Genomic DNA, 22,497 nt, shown 5'->3' on the forward strand with positions numbered 1-22,497 from the left:
CATATTCTTCAAGTGGAGGGAGCTCTTCCATTGAATTCAAAATACTAGAGATTCTACTTTGGTATTTAATCCAGTCGATATTTTTTGTCAAATCATATGGAATACTAGCTGAATTAGCAATACATTTGTTACAGCTAATTGAGATGATGATTGGTAAATGATCGCTACCGTGTAAATCAGGCAATATTTTCCAGGTGCAATCTAGTCGAATTGATGTTGAGCAAAGAGATAGATCTAATGCACTTGGGCGTGCAGGAGGTCTTGGGATCCGTGTCATGCTACCCATATTTAATACCGTCATGCTAAAATTGTCACAAATGTTTTGTATTAAAGATGATCTGCTATCATTGTAAACGGAACCCCACATCATTCCGTGCGAATTTAAATCCCCCAGAATCAATCGTGGAGCAGGAAGGGCTTCAACCATTTCATTAAGCTGTCGCTGTCCAACTTGTGCTTTTGGAGGAATATAAACAAAAGCTATGCAAATATCTTTGCATTTAATGTTTATTTGGCAAGCAACAACTTCTATACTAGAAGTTGAAGGGATGTTTAATCTATAAAAGGAACAGCATTTCTTAATTCCCAAAAGCACTCCACCATACGGAGAGTCTCTATCGAGACGTATAATGTTAAAATCATTAAAATTTAAAGCTATGTTTGAAGTAAGCCATGTTTCGCATAAAGCAAATACATCACATTTTTGACTATGCAATAAAATTTTAAATGAATCAAGTTTTGGCATGATGCTTCGACAATTCCACTGCAGGACAGTGATTGTATCATTTGCGGCGGGTGATAAATTATCCATCAAAAGATACAAAACCTGAGACAATTGGCCATTGAGCTGATAACTGCTTCAAAAAATTTCTAGCTATTGGAAGGAATGCCATTATGAGGATCTTTAAGGGTTCAGATATATTGAATGCTGAGAAAATCCATTCAACAATTTCCGAAAACTTCAGTAATCCTGTTGGTGGCTGTGAAATGGAGCCCACAGGATTATTACCTTTTTCTGTGCTAGATCCTGGATTGGTTTGTGAATTTGACAAACCAGGAGGCACAGTCTTTGGTTTTGACTTTTTTTGTTTAACACGGGGATCTTTTTTTGAAGATGAAACTTTAGGTGTCTTTTTTGGTAATTTGGAAGAAGACTTCTTTCTCTTAACTGACCCTTGGGTAGTGATAAACGAATTACCTTCACTATTTTCGTCAGAGTCAGAGTCCTCTGGTTCCTCTAGATTTGAAAACCCGTTTTCGGTTTCCAAAGGGGGGACATCAATGACCGTTTTAAGCATTTCTGCATATGTGCGATTAGACCGTGCTTTTAAAGAAAGCTTAATTTTGTCTTTGTGCACTTTAAATGCAGTGCATACTGAAATATCCTCATGAGGACTTTCCCCACAATAAATACATTTTTCAATTTCCTTGTTGCAATCATTATCTTTATGAGGTCCTTCACACTTAATACATTTTGGTTTATTGCTACAGTAAGTAGCTGTGTGTCCGAATTTTTTGCAGTTCGTACAATTCATTACATTTGGAACAAAAAGCCGAATTATCGACATAGACATGGGACGGCAACGCAGATCCGGCAAATGTCACTCGAAACGAGTCTGATGGGCGATAAACTTTTTTTCCCTCTTCATAAACTACTGAGTACAGTTGTTTGCACTCCAGTATTTTCACACCCTCAAGCATAGAGTTCTTGAAACGACCAACACCATGCTTGAGTAAATCATCTACCGAAAGACTCGCTTCGGTAACAACACCGTCAATTTCGACATCTTTGGAGGGTATGTAAACTTTATACTCTTTATTGAAATGTTCCGAAGAGACAATATCATTCGCGTGTTTCAAATTATTTACCACAACACGAATTTTATCGTTATTTACTTTTATGATCTCTTTGATTGAAGAGAATCGTGATGTCAAACCTTTAGAAATTTGGTAAATGTTTAATGGCTTTGATATACGTCTAAAAAAGACTATCCAAGGCCCAGAAGAGCTCTCCTGATATTTTTTCGTTCGTGGGGGTATAGGATTCATGCTAGGATTTACGTCCATGGATTCATCCATCACATTAAAATTTTTAATCAAACTTTAAAGTAAAAAATGAAACCAACACTACACAGTACTCAATCAAAAGGAAAAGAAAAAACTTCTACCTTGAAATTGTTGTCTATCTCCGTTGCACTGCGTGTAGATCCTCGTTGCTCTAGATGTTCTTGTTGGATGCTGATTGTTGGATGTGATGCTACTGCTACCTGACATCCAGCACCACTCGATTTCCGATTTACTTTTGTCTTCGCCAGCTGCAACCAGCGCAGGTCACCGGTGTATACCTGCGTGTTGTATGGCAGTGGAAAGACCGAGTTGTCTTGTCTCCTTCTTCCTTGTGCTCCGCACCGATATGCTTCTGCACCGAAGTGCCTTCGCACCGGTGTGCCTTTGCACTCTCCTGCTTCTGTGTGCCTTTACACTCTTCTTCTTCAATGTGCCTTTGCACTCTCCTGCTCAGCACTTGTAACTGTATATTGTGGCCTGGTAGAGCTTGGGAAACGCCCTTTGTTGTTTCCTTCACCAGCTTGGCCCAGCACTAGGGCTCTCTTATGCAGCACGATTTTAAGTTTTAACGGCTGCTGCCAACAGGTCTCTACCTGTAGTTCAACCGTTGTCGTATTTAACGCGTGTAAACTAACCAGCGTTATTAAACTGTACGCTTCTATACACAACCTTCTCGGTTGAACGGCTATTACTGAAATGACATCTGTCATTGATATTCTTTAAAATTTTCGGCTTAATTCCTGGACATTTGTAAAAGTAACGTTTTATTGAGTACATCTACGATTGTGCGTGTCCTCGATTTGTACAATTTTCAAAATGGAATTGAATTTGCAACAACATATTTAACGTATTTGCATTAAACTTTGCGTTAAAAACGGTTTCAATGGTGCGACGACATTGCAAACAGTGCGGAAAAATTTCATTTTCAATCGAATGATATCAGCATATCGATACAAATTCATATGACTTTTGCTGCCATTTTCCCAGAATTCATCGTCAGTTGAATAATCGGACATAGTCATTTGAAGTTTTGCTTGCTCAGTTTCAAGTGCCAAGTAGTCTAGTTCCTTCATTGTCTTCGTTCTTGGCAGTGAGCAAGTTCGAATGAATAAAATTATAAATGGAGTAAAGTATTAAAAATGAATACTGAAGGAGGAAACTATAAATTTATGTGTATTCTGTAATTGATATTTCAGCTACTTATTTTGTCTTTTATCTATTATCTTGAACCAATTCCAATATTTACATAAACCTCATTTGAAGGCCGCTCTCACACTATTGAAAGAGATATTTTGTTACTTCACCAGATCAACTGACGGTGGCTAAACTGAGCTTTGATTTGAAGAGAATCTATTGAAGAACTGAATGCTGCCGGTTCGGTACGTCAGCGAACGTTGTGTGTGTCAGAGTGTGAAGTTTACTGCAATAGAGAGATCGTCAGTGTGTTTCACAGCAACCACCGAATTTACCTGATTTGGCTCTCTGCGACTTTTTCCTATTCAATCGTCTCAAGAAACCGCTCCGTGGAACGCGTTACTGAACCCGAGATGAGATTATGGAAAAATCATAGATGGCTCTGATGGCCATACCGAAAACCGAATATAAAAAAATGTTTCGAAGATTGGATGAAGCGCTGGCATAAGTGTGTTGCAGTCGATGGGGATTACTTTGAAGGGGACAATATCGATTTTGGTTAATAAACTTGTATTTTTAATTTTCTAAATAAATTCCAGGAACCTTTCGATTAAGGTAGTAGGTTATTTGTGTGTCACTTCGTTTTTGGAGGAACACTGTTTCTCCAAAATTATACGATGAAAACAGAACTAAGAACTAAGAATTCAACACACTCTCTATTGGAAATAGTTAAATAATTTCAACTTTCTGGGTAGATCATTGAAGATATCGGAATTTCTTCAAAGCTCAATTAATCGCAAACAGTGGGGCAATAACAATATCATGAATGTTTGTAATCGCCGTTTCAATAGTGTTTCAAAATCATCGTTTGAATTGAAAATATAATTAAGTTAACATAAGTGTATGAATAAATAGACATTGTCAGTTCGATAGACTAATTCCAATCGAAGACTACAATGAATTGAAATATACAGAAATTTACCCATAAGACCTCTCATTTGAAACCATTCTTACATTTTTGAAAATCGTCCTAGTTATCTCTGAGAAATCATTGTAAGCTTCGTTTTGGAGTTTTCAAACTCTTCTAAGAAGATTTTTCGTCACTTCTAATAACGAATTAGAAAATTCAACACTCATCACCTTGTATTCCCAGACACGGAACATGTATCTCGATAAAATTATGCTTTATAAGACTTTCAATATATTGAAGATGATCAAAGCTTTGATTGACTTTCAACGATTTTTGTTTTTAGTCTTTGTTGAAACTTAGAGTTGTTTTGAGCTAGTTTTAAATATGATCAGTATTTAACGTGCAAAACAGATTGAAAAAATTGACATGTGAATGCAATTATGTAATGAAAATCGCGCAAATGTCCGTATAAAGTTTGTTTCTTTTAGAATTGGAACTAACTTTTGCTCATATTGTGGCGCTCCTGGTGGACGGATTTGAAAGTTCTTGGCGCCCACGTGTCGGGAATTTTGTCAGCTTCACGTATGATTTTTGATATTCCGCAAATCGACTGTACTTTGTAAATAATCAACATGTAAACCGAAATAAGGGAAAAAATTGTGGTAAGATTTTGAAGACGAAGATCCAAATCTGTCGGACCGTGATTTGGTCCGAAAATTCGATGCTGCCCATAGTACCGCGAGGAGAACTCGACTCCGGGAAGGAATCAAGTCGTATCGAGCTAGCAAACAGCCAAATCACACCATAAAACAGAATAGTGTGGTCAGAATTCGTGCTCGGAATCTATATGACCAGGTGCTGACCAAGTTCGATGGGTGTCTTCTGATGGACGACGAAACCTATGGCAAGGCTGACTTCGGGCAAAGCCCAGGTCAAAAATTTTACTTAGCAACGGCTCGGGGGGATGTTCCAGCCAAATTTAAATTTGTTTTTGCCGACAAATTTGCAAGAAAATTTATAATTTGGCAGGGCATTTGCAGCTGTGGCAAAAAAAAAAGTTTTCGTTACAAATAAGACAATGACATCGGAACTATACAAAAAAAAAGTGTCTCCAAAAACGAATTTTGCCGTTCATTCGATCCCACGGCCATCCCGTAATGTTTTGGCCAGATTTGGCAAGCTGTCATTACAGCAAAGTCGTTCAAGAATGGTATGCAGAGAAAGGGGTCCAGTTTGTTCCGAAAAACCTTAACCCATCCAACCGCCCCAGTTCCGCCCTATTGAAAAATACTGGGCAATCATGAAGAGAAGCCTCAAGACAAAGGGAAAGGTTGTTAAAGACATCAATCAGATGACGACCTGGTGGAATAAGATAGCTAAAACGATGGACGAAGAAGGTGTGCGCCGACTAATGAGCCGTGTTACAATAAAAATTCGAGAATTCTTTCGAAACCGTGACGAATAATTTTACCCGTATTTTTATGTGGAACACATCTTTATTTGCTATATAGGGGTGCAAATCAGAAAACTCAAGGAAAAATACAAGTAGAAATGTGGTCAGGTTTTAAACACTTACAGCTCAGTATATTTTGTATCAATTATTAATATTATTTTATTATTTGATTGGCAATATTTCTAAGATTCGATTTAAATGTATCAAGCCTCATATTTTCAATTATAAATGATTGAAATTTTGATTAGTAGCGAGCAGTGTCCTATTTTGTCTGCTAAAAATCTCCGGCATATCGGATTTCCCTGCCATAGTCAACGGCTTTGAAGGAGTGAGCGATATATCAAAGGGAAAGCATCGCTCTGATTGGTCAATCGATACAAAAGCGAAGCTGTTGGAAGCACGCGAATCTTTAAATAGAAGCGAAATTATAGCTAACATTTCAGTCCTACGCGTAGCATGCCAGAGGTAGGTTGTTGCTAGACAGCAAGACAAAAAGCGCCATAAAACGATTGGAAGCTTTAATTGGTATGCTCTGATCTTGTGTCACGCATGCTCGGATGAAATTCCATGTTATGTCATTTTGCCTGAGAAATTGACAACTACCCAGGTTAAATGAGTGCTTAGGAATAATTTCTAATGTATATAAGATGAACTCGATTGATAATGAGAAAAAGTTTATCGCTTAAACCGATATCGCAGAATGGTAGAGAAACTTAACACTATAAAAATAACTGCTTGCATACAAAACTTGAACACAAACTTGGCGAAGAGATGCTTTAATATCAAAATCGTATCACAAGTATGTACAAAGATATAATTGCATACATTTGGGATATTTCTGTAATTTCGTCGTTTATAAAACAAACAATGTTCGGTTGGTTTCGAATCAAGATCAATCTAATGTTGTTTTCGTTTTTAAACTGCACTACTCCGGTGCAGTGCTACACTGAGGCATGAATAAACGAACATAAATGATGAAAACATAAACAGTAACCCTTGACTACAATAAACGATTCTATTGCACAGAGCTACACTGAACTTTTGATGAGTGCTACACCAGTGGCATCGGTGCAGAAAAAGTGTAGCACTGGTGTAGTTCAATTGATAAAAGCGAACGGTTTCAATGCAGCTTTCGCTACGCCGGTTTAGTGCAATTAAAAAACGAAAATGACATAAGCAGACTCTCGTGCAATTGCGGATTCAAAAGTGTGACGATTGATTGAACTGTTTGATTGTGGATCATTAGAAATTTTGGTTGCCTTGTTCCACATCAATGGCTCGAACAACCCCATGAGGCATATCCTTGTAGTTTTTTTTTCTTAAAAGTATGAAGAAAACGCTACATTTGTATAAAAAAAGATCTTGAATTCAATAATAAATAACTGAAATACAGGCAATTGTCTTTGTTCCAATTCTATCTGAAGCAAGCTTTATATAGGACTGTAAAGTGAATGCCGTGGTAACCAAGTACAGCGAAGCATGCTTGGTTTCATCTAGGACTTTCTCGTGTGTTTTCATATGCAGGGTACTTTAATTAGTAAAATAATTTCCCCGGTTAGGAGTTAGCTACGGGTTCGAGTTCCGTCTCTGATGTAACATTTTCGCGGTTTTAATTTCATAATTGCATTCACATGTCAATTTTCCAATCTGTTTTCCCCGTTAAATACTATCATATTTAAAATAATATAATTATTTCTATTTGAAGATTAACATTCTCAGCGCAGGAGAACTTCGAACAGCTCCTGGGGAATAGTTGAAAACATTTGGCTACCAATTATTTATCTACACCAGGAACTTGATCTGAATTCGAGAACTAAATTCGTTACGTGGAACTGAATCCAATTTCAGTGTCCAAATGCAGGCTCGTTGATCTGGATCAAGAATTCAATTTATGAATTTAGTTGTAGAATTTCTTCAACTAAACTCATTTGCAGAATCCAAATGTCAAATTTTTTCTAGATCTGAAATCTGAGTTCGAATTTCGAAGCTCAGTCTAGTTCAAAAAATCTAGTTGCAGAATCTAAGTCCCGAATTCAATTCCAGCATGCGGTTTCTGAATTCTGGAAAATAATTCTGAAACTGAATTCAGGAAGTAAAGCTTCAAAACACTGATTATGAGTTAAGATCTGAAATTTGGTTGCTGAATCCAGATATAAAATTATTATCTTCAGTACTGTTTCAGAATTCTAACGTTAAATTACTTAATCAGAAATTCGGAACTTGCTCACTACCAACAGTGAAGCCAATGAAGCACTTGGCACACTACTACTTGGCACTTGAAACTGAGCAAGCAATACTGTTCCAGAATTCTTCAATACTGTTCCAGAGCTCTGAAATTAAATCACTGAATTAGAATTTTGGATACGAATTTCGAACCTAAATTAACGTTCTAAATTCAGTTATGAAATCTAGTCAAGAATCCAGCTCCAAAAATCTAGTTCCATAATCTAGAACTAGGATTCAATTCCAGAGTCTTAGTTTCAAAATTTGAACCTGTATTCTGAGACTAAATTATAAAACTGGATTCTGGAACTAACTTCCAAACTTTAAATTTACTCCATAGCTCGGGTAGACCAGGTTCTGATTTCAACCCCAAAATTCAGTTTTGGAATTCTGTTCCAGAATCCAATCCAAATGAGTCTTTACAGTCTGTTATTGCTGCTGCTGGTTGAAGGCGACTTCGACTACCTCAAAACCATAGTTCAAGTGCGAGAAACGCAAGTAAACGTACTGTGTTTTCCTTATTGTTTCTAATAGTTTGAGAGAACTACATTTTTGAGTTATTACTTGTAATTCTGGCCGGAGAGAGTTATCGGTTATCGTGTTGATGTCCATGCCAATTCATTCCAACTTGCTCACTACCAACAGTGAAGACAATGAAGCGGGTAGACTACTTGGCACTTGAAACTGAGCAAGCAAAACTTCAAGTGACTTCAATTGACGATTAATTCAATTGACGATAACTCTCTTCAAAAGTACGATGTGACATTTCCAATATCCGTTCGCTGAAGAGCGGACTTTTGATCTCATGCTCCTTATTAGTTTTAGCACAAACTGTTTACCAACGATTTTGTATAATTTGTTCTAGTCTTTTCAAAAGTTGTAAGCAAATTACTGCTGCCTTGTCTTGTTCCCACAAAGATACCTTTCTCAAGAGTTAGTCTGGAGGACTTGTCTCTTTGGGTTCAACTTCAATTTCGTTGGCTTCGAATCAGCCTGTCGTGCCCTTTCGCATAACGCACTGATGCCAAAAACGGCCAAAACAGCACTAGATTATGTTTTGGGATCTTGGAGATAAGATGCCAAGATCCGAAACGTAATAAACAAATAAACGTAAACGTCCACTGGCATCGAATCTATTGTGACAAATGGTTTCCAAAGCATTCCACCCTCACAAATTGTTTCCAAACCGATTTTTTGGTAAAACTCCATTTATCGGCATCTTCCATGCTTTGTCCAGCACGGACCGTGAAGACCATGGTCACCTGTAAGCCATGGAATGTGTTACTTGAGCAAACTAGTTATGATATCTGATGTGTATGCAAAACAAGAAAGCAAAGATCTCAGGGATGGCTGTTTCGACCAAACAAGATGCAAATGAAATGTCTTTCTGGAAGTATGGGCGCTATTGTTTTTGTTTTAGGATCTGATGATTGCTTTCCGAGTTATACAGACTTTTATGTCATAATTTGCAGTTTTTTGACAATTTCCGTCACAATTTTCTGGCCATTTCCCAATACACCCAAACCTCCGTTTACGAAAACCTTTTTTACGTTACCTCTTTTTTCGAAACGAATCCCAAATAACGTAAACTTTTTTTGCGAGGTTATTACTACAATATGGGCATTTTTGGAACGGGTTACATGGGTAGATTCCAGAAAATGATATTTGAGATATTTTGGAAATTAACAATGGCGACTCTCGGTTTTTTGATATTCTTTAAAAATTCTTACAATAAGAGCAATTTCGAAACGGGATTGATGAGTAGATGTACTGCAAATACTGATGATTTTCATTCCAAAAATATCCATTATTTTGTACATATCCAATAATGCATATACATAAGAAAAACTTTACTTTTACGTTGAAAAGTCGTAATAACGTTAACTTTTTTACGTCATGATTCGTTTTACGAACCCCCAACTATTACGTAAATGAAGGTTTGGGTGTAGTAGGGGATTTGAACGAAGCATAATAGAGTGGTGCTTGAAATCAAAATTGTTCAATGTTCAACACAATTGTTTCTGAGTGATTGTAAGATTGGTTATAGCACTAGTTATAGCATAGTATTTTGGTTCGATTTGGTTTTGGCACGGCTGTTTTTTTTGGCAAAACGTAATTGGTCGACTGTGACGTTTTAAACCTTATATTAGAAATTCTACATTATCTTCGAATTGAAAGTGATAACTCGTAAATACAACGAAATATTCATATTACTCCAATAAATGCAAGAAAATATGTATATATATATATATATATATATATATATATATATATATATATATATATATATATATATATATATATATATATATATATATATATATATATATATATATATATATATATATATATATATATATATATATATATATATATATATATATATATATATATATTAAAATTGTTCTGCTCATTTTAAGAAATATTTCGACCTATATATTTTAATAAAGCAATCGATTACCACTCTTTCCAGTTTCAATTTTTGAGAGACATACGAATATTGATGCAGAAAACATTTGGATCGATAAAAAAAGTCATCTCACTGCTATGCAGACAGTTTCTTTTTGACGTTTTCTGCTTTCAATAATTCCTCAGTCCAAACCTTGGGAACATTGCACCATTTGAGCACGATGTCCTTACGCTTTTCCGAGGAAATGTTTCGCATTCTGATGAAAACTAAATGCACTGGTACTTTAAAATCCCAGATTCACAGATTAAAATCAAAACAATAATAAACACTAATCATCAGCTGCTGAATCATCATCTGAAAACAACAATGATGCATCCAAATCGTGCTTGGGCTTTCCGGGAAACCTCTTATTCTTCCATTTCATGTAATCATCATTTATCCATTTCAGTTCACTGCACGGTAACCTGCCGAAACGTTTCTCATTTTATATAACTGCAATATATCAATAAATACTTCAGCAAAGTTGCACAATTGGTTTAATAATGCAGAACAAACTCTATTCACAAAACTCCAAAACTCAACTCGCAAGTTGTGATCCTGGGTCAACCCCTTCAAAGCGTTTCCCAAAAAAAAGCGTGCGATATTGGCAAACTTTTCTTTGAATAACAATTCGCTTTTTGTTCGGCCCGCGTGAAAATAGTAATCAAATCCGTAGCTGCTGAAATGGCAAACACACAATATTGGACCCAATGAAGGACTCAACAATAGACTCTGCCGCAGTCGCCGCCGCCGCCGCCGCCACCGTTGTTGGTTCATTCATTGTACTTTCCAGACAATTCCACTCGGTAAGGTAAGGTAGGTATTCAAATTCTCAGCCTAGCATTTGGAAAGTTTTGCTTCATGGCATTCCGCATTGTTATTTCGCAACCAATTGTAAGCTTCCATTGTTGACTATCGACGGGTGAATGATTTGTTTGGACGCCATTTACCGAAAAGAATCATCCTAATGGCTGGTTACTCGTTTCATCTGATTATCTGTCGGTCCTCGGGTGAGGTGAGGTGATGTCGGTCTAAGATTACCTTTCGGACAGGTACAGGTTCGATGATTGTGTGTGTGAGTGGTGTGAATATTTGAATAGGTGTTACCTAATTTGAATAATGGAATTCGCAGTGGCCGCTTGACCGGCTTGGTCAACGTCGCTTGAGCATTTCAGATCACGTGAATTTCAAGAGGAGAGAGATCCCACGATAATTATCGGTTAACCCTTGTTTGACCATATAAATATGATAGTGAAATTTGATAGAATGGAAGAATTAATTATTGAGTTGAGTTTTGCATTTTTTCAGCACTGAACAGCGCTATCTGGTTGTCACAATAAAACACGAACTTTTACGTTCACCGGCGCATGTGCGAACATTGCAATGCAATGTCAACGGCGGGTTCGTTGTGTATATGTTGTGTATACTTCGTCCTCTCTGAAAAGACAGGACAGACCGCTGAAAATCCTGACTGTCAAGTGTCTGCAGCAAAAAAAATCCTGCACTAGACAGTTTTAGATGATTGTGATATTTAGATGCCACCAGGCCTTGGTTTACAACTGATTAGATCGTCTGATTAGTCAGACTGTAACAACTGCAATCGTTTTACAGTAGGTTGCGATAATGCGTTGTGCGGCGTGCAATTACTACTCTTGGAGTTACTTTATTGCCTTTGCCGAAATTTTCGTCTCCTTCAAAGTCGCTTCGGCACTGCTGGAATGCTCTCGTGTAAATGAACTCGATCGGGACATCGGCTGTTATGACGGTGAGTAACCCTAACCAATATGGCTTTGCACGAATCTGTTGATAAATATTAATTTTTCTAGTTGAGCCAATATTCGTGCTTCTGGTGTTGTACAACTTTTTGTCGCTATTGCTCATCATTGGAGTGGCTAAGGTTTGTAGTTTAATTTCAACATCACCTTCGTGAAGCTTGAAGAACAGTGAACAGCTTGTTTATCCGTACATTTTTTCAGCGAAACGAAAAACTGCTACAAATCTATCAAACATGTACTATCACCTTGAAGGCATCGGCAATCATTCGGCGAGCTGTGCTTTCCGCAACGGAGTATGATGACGCTAATGTTGAGAAAACTGCAATCGAGATGAAGATTATAATTATTTTCACGTGTAAGTATAAAATCATTGATGTAAATTTTTAATCCCCTTCCGAAGCGAACTATATTTCAAGTTATTTCCAAAAACACCAACATAAGAATGAATCTTTATGATGATTTACTTCATGATATCGTGACCCAATCTGGACAGATAAAATTTGGTATTACACAAATTTGATTGTAATTAATTACAGTTGCTTAATTAGGCAGCATGAAGAAACTACGGACATCTGAGTTTACTCCAGTCTCTGGGGGCTGTGCAGACTTCTCTGCAACCGATTTAACTGCTTTTGCCCGAGATTTTCGAATTTTTCTATAGTTGTAGCTGGTTATTTACATTGAGAGAGAGAGAGAGAGAGAGAGAGAGAGAGAGTTCTCTCTTTACGAGAGTCCAATACCGGTTGTAACTCCTAGCAGTTAGGTGGGTTCGCCTCTTTTGGTACAACATGGACTACATTCGCTTTACACCATTCCAAAACATCTTTAACGTAGTGTCACGATGCCAAATTAAGTCAGAATTGCGAGGGAGCATCATGGCTGCGTAAGAATAATAACAATCGCTTTTTTGAGTATACTTTTAAGGTATATTTTTTGTAAACCGGAACAGTGATGAAGCTTTAGCTTGCTCGACCACAGCAGCATATTACCTGCCAAACCAAATATTTTTTTGAGAAAATTGGCCTTTTTATTCATCCTGAATTGCTCCTCAACGCCATTCCGTTGCATTGCAGAATAAAAAGATATTCCGGAATCACGCAGGAAAATTTCATCCAAAATTCGCTTGAAAGTATGCACGAAATTTGTAGACGTCTACGGAATTTATGCCAAGCTTCAAACACGGAACGACCGAAATTAGCTCTGCGCCTAATTCGTATTACTGCTTTTGAATTAGTTGATTTTAACAACAAAATTTCCAAAATAACTATAAAATTAGTTAAAATTGAGAATTTATTTGCTGAAAAAAACTCTTATTTTTAGAGAATGTGTTTAGTTGGCGAATATTCTGAACACAAACCAGCAATATCTCAAACCAACACGAAATTCTCATTTACAACTAATTTTGTTATTAAAATCAGAAAATTTGTTTCTATTTATCTATCACCAGTTTATTAGCCACAAAATTCATGAGAAGTGTCAAAACAAAACAATCCAATAAAAAGCTAAAAGGGACAGTCTTGTTGAAACTGCTTGCAAATTGTTTAGATGTTTTACGCATGTGTTACGATATATCCATATATAAATTTATAAACCGGTATGTAAAAATGACGTAAACTGTTAGTGGAAAGTGTATTTATTCAGAATTTGTGCGCATTTAAAGCGATTGTGCGTAATAATGTTTTTACGCGGAACAGTGAATTGAGTTTCGAATGTTGCACTCTAATTGTACATGTCAAATGATGTTTTTTGTATCTTCCAACCTTCCGGACCACGCCGTTTGATGTACTACTTGTATTCGGTTTTTATTTTCCGAGTGCTCAAAGTTTTTAGTGAGAGAGTCGATTTCGCGAAGTCGAATGAAGAAAACAGCGATTTAGAAGAAAAATGTTCAAAAAGAAGTTTATGTTTCGCTTATGTCTTTTTCTCCAATACAACATCGTATTTATACCTGCCAATATAGAAAAGACAACCGCGACTGAAATTTTTTTCGGTAGTAGTGTGCTATCTAGTGGCTAGTAGTCATTACGGTGCGTTATTTCGGCGACAGAGCGCCATATAGCTGCAAATTGCAGAAACCAATTCAACCATTTATGTTGGTTGAAAACAACTTTTTTTCTCTCTAATTCAACTAAAAAATTAGTTGAATGGATATGAAGTGTGCCTTAGCTAAGAAATGACAATTGGTGAATTCAACTAAAAAAATAGCCATTTCAATAAATATTTTATTATTATCAAGGAAATTAGAATTCAAAAATCTAAATTAGCAAAAGTAAGACTTTTTTAGTTGTCTCAAAAAATAACTAACTAAAATCAGAAAATCAACTAATTTTTTCGTCAAAATGCTGATATCGGTCTTTCCGTAAAGGCTATGGATTTAAGTACGAAACCGTCTGGTTCTCTCTGGAGAATGAGATGAGCAGTACCTGCCTCAAGCAGAAGCTTGGTTTGATAAACCAGCAGGCTGACGATAGCAGGTTCATCATAGAACCTTACAATCTTCATCAGAATCGGGTCTGCCTTACTATTCCTTAGGATACTGAGAACGTACATAGTAGCAAACCGAAATAGGTTTTACAGCAGATTGTTCGGAACCTCGCGGAGGTTCAGAATGTACTTCTGCTTTCACAAAATGTCATCCCTAGCCGATTGTTCAGCATCCCTTGGGGGTGCAGAATTTACTTTGGCTTTTTGTGTTTTTTGTGTTGTCAATTTTCCCCATTCTCCTAGTCCAAACCATACCATTCCCTCCAATACCTCCCTCTTCTATATCGGAAAAATGATGAAAACAAATTGATGGCAAGGCACAAATCTCCAAATATCAAGGGGCCCTGGCCCCTCCCGAAATCAAACACAACTCTTTTTGCATACTGTTTACAGCTACATTTTTTATACATATTACAATACTTTATCAACAGAGATATGAATTCTCTCAAAAATCATTTTTGGAAGGCAATCAAAATCCGCCTTATTTATGCGATATGACTTTCTCGAATTGATTGTGAATTATCAGTGCAGTAAATTGTGGGTCGTTGTGCTCTACTAATGGACATTTGGAGCACAGATAAAAATATTTTGTGATTTTACTTTTAATTTCATGCACATATTTGGAGCAGGCAATTGAATGGAAATTTACATTACAAAACGAAGCGGTTTGTAAATATACAGTCTTGTTCAAGTACTATCGGTTTACATGTCGTGTAAGTTTCATCTTTTCTTTCAGTGAGGGCCTCTGAGTTGTGACAGAAACAAACGGTAAGAAATGTAATGCTATGACCTTCTCGTATACGATTATAGTTAAGAAAGTTTTATCTGTTAAAAACGTAAAGAGTTTGTATACCTACCAAGGTACAAAATTTTGAAATATAAACAGTTTTGTGTCAAGTTGAGGAAAATTTTCCTGTTGGCATCCTCACTTCTAATTATGGATTTTCAACCCGAAATTTGGATCTCCAGGAAGTTAAATCCGATCATATCAAGTATGTGGAAATTGGCTCAGCCACCTTTGAGAAATCGGGGCTAGTTCCTTAGCTCTTTCCTAGAAAAGTGTACTGAATAGTTTTAAGGTATTTGTTCCTTTCTACATTGTTATCTTCAAAACCACTTTCATGGAACAGAAGGTTTTAAGATTCATCAATCATTCGTTCAGTTCGCTTTCACATCTCATCCAAATCAGTCGATATAACAAAACCGCTTACGTTCGAGACGGAAGAATCCAAGTACAGTATTGTGTAGTGAACAATAGAACGACCTCGAAATGAGTAAACCAAACGAACAAAAGCTACCGCCGACACGAAAGCATACAATTGTTGTTGACTTCAGGCAGTGCAAAATTCGACCTTCGATACGAGGTTTGCTTAAGGAGCAAATGCATCTTGACATTAAACGTGTGCATTTACTTCAATGCAATAAGACGAATAATGTTGTTTACATCCAGTTTTATATCCAGAGTTGGATGCAATTCAATTCGCAAAAGACAATAACAATTTGCACTATGTGAAGCACGAGAACTTCAAGTACAACATTCCAGTATATGTGGAAGATAGTGCTATAGAAGTGCGTGTGCATGATCTTCCCTCAAGCGTCATCGATCCTTATATTCTCAAAACTATGTCCCAATACAGAGAGATTCTCTCTATCGAAAAAGAAAAGTGGAAGAACTTTTTCCCCGGTATTCTAAATGGCGTACGTTTGTTACGCATGCGCTTGAAGAGGCCTATATTTTCTTATGTGATTTTCGGTCAGGATACAAGAATCCCGTGCAAATCACTTGTTACCTATGACAATCAGATGGCCACATGTCAATATTGCTGTTCATTACGGAAAGTCATGTGATAAACTGGACAAGGAGACAACTACACCAAAGGACAACGGTGCTTCCTTCACACCAACCTCAAGCAACCCCAGTACACCTGTGACAGCCACCAACAACAATGAAGCATCCCCTTCAACGAATCCATCAGTATCCCAAGTAGAACAAAGTACACCAGCTGCAGTTAACAACTTACTCTCCAATCAACCAGCAACTGCAACCAATGTACAACAAGGCGCATCTACAGCAACTCTCAACGAGCCCAAGACTACGATCAACAAGGACAACGAAAAGAAAACGGAAATCACACACAACACCGACGATGAAGCAATGGATGATGAGATAAGCCGCGGACGAAGTGACCCCCGATCCTCGTTGGATGGAAATAGAAACTCTTCTGCCCCTAGAAAAAGCGTGACAACGAGATCCAATAGCAAAAAAAAAATTAGGCAACAAAAATGTAAGCCAATCGGCCACGTAAAGCTTTTACGCAAAAAGGCCAGAATAAAAATTTATTTACAAAAAAAAATCATTCGTTACATTGCTTTTTTTCTTCTCTGAAGGCCCGTCTCGAAAAAAACCCTGGGTACGGGCCTGCGTGTCATTTAAGCCAAATCGTTCTGATTCCTGATGATTAACCTTAACCTGCACTCTTAGAAAAAATGAAATTTACGCTTGACGTAAATTCAAGTATGCCGTAATTTCTCCGGTGATGACACAATATTACATCTACTAACATGTAAACCTAAATTTTGCGTCTGTATCGATGTGAGTTTCAGCTAAAACAATTGTGAAGTTAATGATATGACTTATCTTTAAATGCTTTATATTGTGAATGTAAGTAAATCGCGACGCTCCTTTTATGTGCATCTATAAATATGTAACATTATTTAAGTGTGTGGTGATTCCTGAGATCCGTTTTTGTTCCGCTCTCAATCTTCCTGGATGTTGTAAATCGTGTATCGAAAGATTCAAGAATATTATGTACAGTGCTTGCACGAAAACTAGACTGTTTCGCAAGTTTTCTTACTGACAGATCCGGATTTTCATACCCGAGTAGCAATTAAAACTCGTTGAAATTGGCATATTTCACAATTACTACAGAACCATTATTTATGTTCGATTTGTATGGCAGGTGATTCCACGTGTTTTTGTAACAAATATGAAAATTATCACAGCTATGAAACCAGTCCAAAACCTGAACAGAATATGTTCCAAATCGGTTTTTTTTTCAACTGATTTTACAACATGTTTATTTGAGCAGTTTTACACTTGACAAATCTTGCTGCTGTGAAACATATCAAACAAGAATCTGGTTGCACATCATGTGAGCAATATGCGTTTTTTTTAATCGCACAATAGTTGCATTATCAGGTAAGAAAACCAAGACAACAACAATGTTTGTTACTTGGGCAATTGTTTTTCGCACGCCATCTTCGATTTAAAAACCAAAAATGTATTGACACTTTGAACAGACATACGTTCATCAATCTGTGCAATATGTCACGCGTTGATGAAGTATTTCTAGAAACATACTTATTAAGAAGTGTCCACATTCTGTTACGAACAAGCCTTAGTCTAATTCCAATTCAGCTATTTTGGCTCTTAATTCTACCTCACGAATACCATTATAAAAACTTTTTTGCTAGTCGAAGACAATGGCATAATAGCGTACACATGTCCTGTCCTGTCCTGTCCTGTCCTGTCCTGTCCTGTCCTGTCCTGTCCTGTCCTGTCCTGTCCTGTCCTGTCCTGTCCTGTCCTGTCCTGTCCTGTCCTGTCCTGTCCTGTCCTGTCCTGTCCTGTCCTGTCCTGTCCTGTCCTGTCCTGTCCTGTCCTGTCCTGTCCTGTCCTGTCCTGTCCTGTCCTGTCCTGTCCTGTCCTGTCCTGTCCTGTCCTGTCCTGTCCTGTCCTGTCCTGTCCTGTCCTGTCCTGTCCTGTCCTGTCCTGTCCTGTCCTGTCCTGTCCTGTCCTGTCCTGTCCTGTCCTGTCCTGTCCTGTCCTGTCCTGTCCTGTCCTGTCCTGTCCTGTCCTGTCCTGTCCTGTCCTGTCCTGTCCTGTCCTGTCCTGTCCTGTCCTGTCCTGTCCTGTCCTGTCCTGTCCTGTCCTGTCCTGTCCTGTCCTGTCCTGTCCTGTCCTGTCCTGTCCTGTCCTGTCCTGTCCTGTCCTGTCCTGTCCTGTCCTGTCCTGTCCTGTCCTGTCCTGTCCTGTCCTGTCCTGTCCTGTCCTGTCCTGTCCTGTCCTGTCCTGTCCTGTCCTGTCCTGTCCTGTCCTGTCCTGTCCTGTCCTGTCCTGTCCTGTCCTGTCCTGTCCTGTCCTGTCCTGTCCTGTCCTGTCCTGTCCTGTCCTGTCCTGTCCTGTCCTGTCCTGTCCTGTCCTGTCCTGTCCTGTCCTGTCCTGTCCTGTCCTGTCCTGTCCTGTCCTGTCCTGTCCTGTCCTGTCCTGTCCTGTCCTGTCCTGTCCTGTCCTGTCCTGTCCTGTCCTGTCCTGTCCTGTCCTGTCCTGTCCTGTCCTGTCCTGTCCTGTCCTGTCCTGTCCTGTCCTGTCCTGTCCTGTCCTGTCCTGTCCTGTCCTGTCCTGTCCTGTCCTGTCCTGTCCTGTCCTGTCCTGTCCTGTCCTGTCCTGTCCTGTCCTGTCCTGTCCTGTCCTGTCCTGTCCTGTCCTGTCCTGTCCTGTCCTGTCCTGTCCTGTCCTGTCCTGTCCTGTCCTGTCCTGTCCTGTCCTGTCCTGTCCTGTCCTGTCCTGTCCTGTCCTGTCCTGTCCTGTCCTGTCCTGTCCTGTCCTGTCCTGTCCTGTCCTGTCCTGTCCTGTCCTGTCCTGTCCTGTCCTGTCCTGTCCTGTCCTGTCCTGTCCTGTCCTGTCCTGTCCTGTCCTGTCCTGTCCTGTCCTGTCCTGTCCTGTCCTGTCCTGTCCTGTCCTGTCCTGTCCTGTCCTGTCCTGTCCTGTCCTGTCCTGTCCTGTCCTGTCCTGTCCTGTCCTGTCCTGTCCTGTCCTGAACAACAACAACAGTTATATATTTCTAACCATGCTCCACTTTAACATATTTCAGTAATCTTCAGCCTGGAGGCACTGGTCATCGCTGGAGCCTGTAGGAAGATCCGCAGGGAACAGCAGGAGCCATTATACTGTGTGGATGTGGTCTAGAACTGTCCTGTGGGTGTGATCCTGTTTGTGTCAATACGCCTTGTACGAAGAGACGCACATACGATACAACTATCCTTCGGTATGAGAATTAAAAAAAACCGCCGAAGTGAACTCCACGAAATCAGCCCTTTTCGTCCAGACAATATACATATTTACATATAAAATTTACACAGCAAAAGTTTCGTCCCTTTTTGCGCAAAGATACCAAAGTTAGTACGCTTCCCAGTCAATTTAGATTGATGATACCGACTGTAACGTAGTGAATAAATACAACCATTTTGCCGATACACAATGAACGCTTGATCCAACTAGACCTAAGTACAATTCTTTTTTGACTGCGTAACTCTTACAAACTATATACATTATATAGAACTAACGTGGGCAAATAGACGTAACACTTGACTGATTTTCCATTGTCCACAAGATCATATTCACCAACTAGGATTCACCAACAGCGATTCGGTCCCTTTGAAGAAATGCAATGAAACTGTTAACAAGCTTGGATGGAAAATGAGCAAATACAATCCAAGTGTTACGTCTACTTGATTGCGCTATTAATATTTATAACGAACCTTGAAGTTTCACATATAATCAAACCTTTTAATATCGATTGCGTTACGCACTTGAGGTTTTTATTTAAATCCGAAAATCATGCAACTTTCAACAAATTTATGATAACTCGCATACATCCTAACATTTTATTAGAAACACATTGTATCATACCTAACTATCTTAGAATACATCTTCCAACTTTCACGATTTCCACATTGTTTTGAAGGATTCCTTTTGAAAATCAATAAGTACTATTCTTCCTATAAAAGGTGAGTCCCAAGAGTCCGAATATTGAACAGCCCCTACTTGATTAACTCAATTATAAAAGATAGTGAGGCGCCATTTCTGAACACATTATCGAAAGCAAGAGGTGCATTTTGTTAAGCGATTTAAAAGGGAGAGGGTCCAGGGTCCACTTTAACTGGTTCGGTATCACTGTTTTTGGTGGGACCATCTTTGCTGGATTTTCCGGATTCACACCTGAAACAACGTATTTTGTTGTACTGATATTTCAAAAACTGGCAAAAATGTTGGTAGAGATATTCTCTAATATTGCACATCCTCCTGAACATTTCATATGTTTATCTAATTTACTACGATTTTGGAGTTCCAATAATTGGAATTGACCCGTCTAACCCACGTGGCATAATTAGGGACGAGAAATATGGTTGGAGGAAGGCTGGCTGGTATGTCAAAAGTGTCGCATGCAATTTTTTTTCCTTTTTTTCTACACAGGCGCGAACCCAGAAATTTTTTTCGGAAGGGATTCAGAACAAGTTTATCAAATTCCACACGTAAGGAAATGTGCATTTAATTACTCGAAAATTCTTGGTTATAAAGTCGTTTGTTGAAAATTAGCCTTTTTATAATTGACTTAAATATTTGAAGAAAAGATTTTTCATAATATAGGGGAGACCGGAGCTATACCGAACACTTTTTAAAAATTGAAAAAATATCTATTTCTACTAAGTTTTTACCCGAGTTATTTTGAAAAATATACATTAGTTTTCGTACCTATTTGTACCCGAAACTTCGGTTATTTGTACCCGAAACCTGACCCGAACCCAAACCCGACGGGTATTGATCGGGTTCGGGTACAGAAAATATATGTTTGCCGGGTTCGGGTCAGATACGGGTTCCGATTTTTTCATTTTCAACGGGTACGAATTGCGTTCTGGCTAACAAATTTGGTCGGGTTTTTTTTTCGGGTCTCGAGACTTTTTTTCGGGTTGGGTCCGGGTAAAGATTTTTATACTTTTATCGGGTTTGGAAGAAAAATGAATTTCGGCCTCGGGTTGGGTACGGGTAATTTTTTTTATTTTTGTTCGGTTGCGGGTCGGGTTCGGGTTTGAAAAAATGCTTACACTACCATCTCTTCCTCTTATGTCCTAAGCGCCAGTCAAATATGAAGGTATAGCATTCTTCGAGCGCATACGAAACAAACGTACGCCATTGAGAATACCGGGGAAAAATTCTTCCACCTGCTTCATCAAGGGAATTGCTTGGTAACATGTCGATTTGTTATTGTTTTTAAAACGAGTTTGAAGAGTAAATTCCGAAAGCGGTGTTCGTGGTAATCTGAAATCCAAGATGGCGACTTCCGGTTTATTGGTATTCTATATTCGGAACGGATTTGATGAACAGATTTTTGTATGTACCTTATGATCAAAAAAGAACCGGAATTTTATTAAAAAACCTATTTTAATCCACCTAGTGGTGTAATGATGCCTTTCTCATAGTACTGATTACATCATAAATATAATCGTGAAATTCGCAAAAACAACTGTTTATTGAATAGAAATAGGATAATTTGTTCGGATCTAATCTCACAAACTCTATAAAACCTGTTTACCCTCTAGATTCGGAACCGAAAGTAGTATCCACAATAAATTAAGGAATTCCGTATGAAACTGTAAGACTTTTCTTTTGAATCTATAAGTTTGTGAAAATCGATTTGGCCATCTCCAAGAAAAGTAAGTGAGATCCTTTTTGCAGTTTTTGATCACTATTTCCAATTCTTCCGGATTCCGGATTCAGATAAACGGAATAGCCGAAGTTGGTTCGTTTACTACCAACAAATACGACCAACAAATTGGAACAGTTTTGAACGTTGTTAAACCTATACTTACTATCTCATGATCTATTTTCTCTATTTTTATGATTATTATTATTATTGTTATTATTATTATTATTATTATTATTATTATTATTATTATTATTATTATTATTATTATTATTATTATTATTATTATTATTATTATTATTATTATTATTATTATTATTATTATTATTATTATTATTATTATTATTATTATTATTATTATTATTATTATTATTATTATTATTATTATTATTATTATTATTATTATTATTATTATTATTATTATTATTATTATTATTATTATTATTATTATTATTATTATTATTATTATTATTATTATTATTATTATTATTATTATTATTATTATTATTATTATTATT

The 22,497-nt window shown here is 37.7% G+C and overlaps 1 protein-coding gene across 1 annotated transcript; it reads left to right on the top strand.

The window, feature by feature from the left end:
• The first annotated feature begins 11,627 nt into the window (after positions 1–11,627).
• Positions 11,628–20,082, top strand: LOC131430156 (uncharacterized). Its single transcript, XM_058594882.1, has 4 exons — positions 11,628–12,001; positions 12,063–12,133; positions 12,213–12,366; positions 19,370–20,082. Exons 1-4 carry the CDS (start codon positions 11,860–11,862, stop codon positions 19,462–19,464), a joined length of 462 nt encoding a protein of 153 aa, XP_058450865.1. The 5' UTR covers positions 11,628–11,859; the 3' UTR covers positions 19,465–20,082.
• The last annotated feature ends 2,415 nt before the right edge of the window (positions 20,083–22,497 follow it).

Source organism: Malaya genurostris, chromosome 2 (genome assembly GCF_030247185.1).
Source record: "Malaya genurostris strain Urasoe2022 chromosome 2, Malgen_1.1, whole genome shotgun sequence".
Lineage (NCBI taxonomy): Eukaryota > Metazoa > Arthropoda > Insecta > Diptera > Culicidae > Malaya > Malaya genurostris.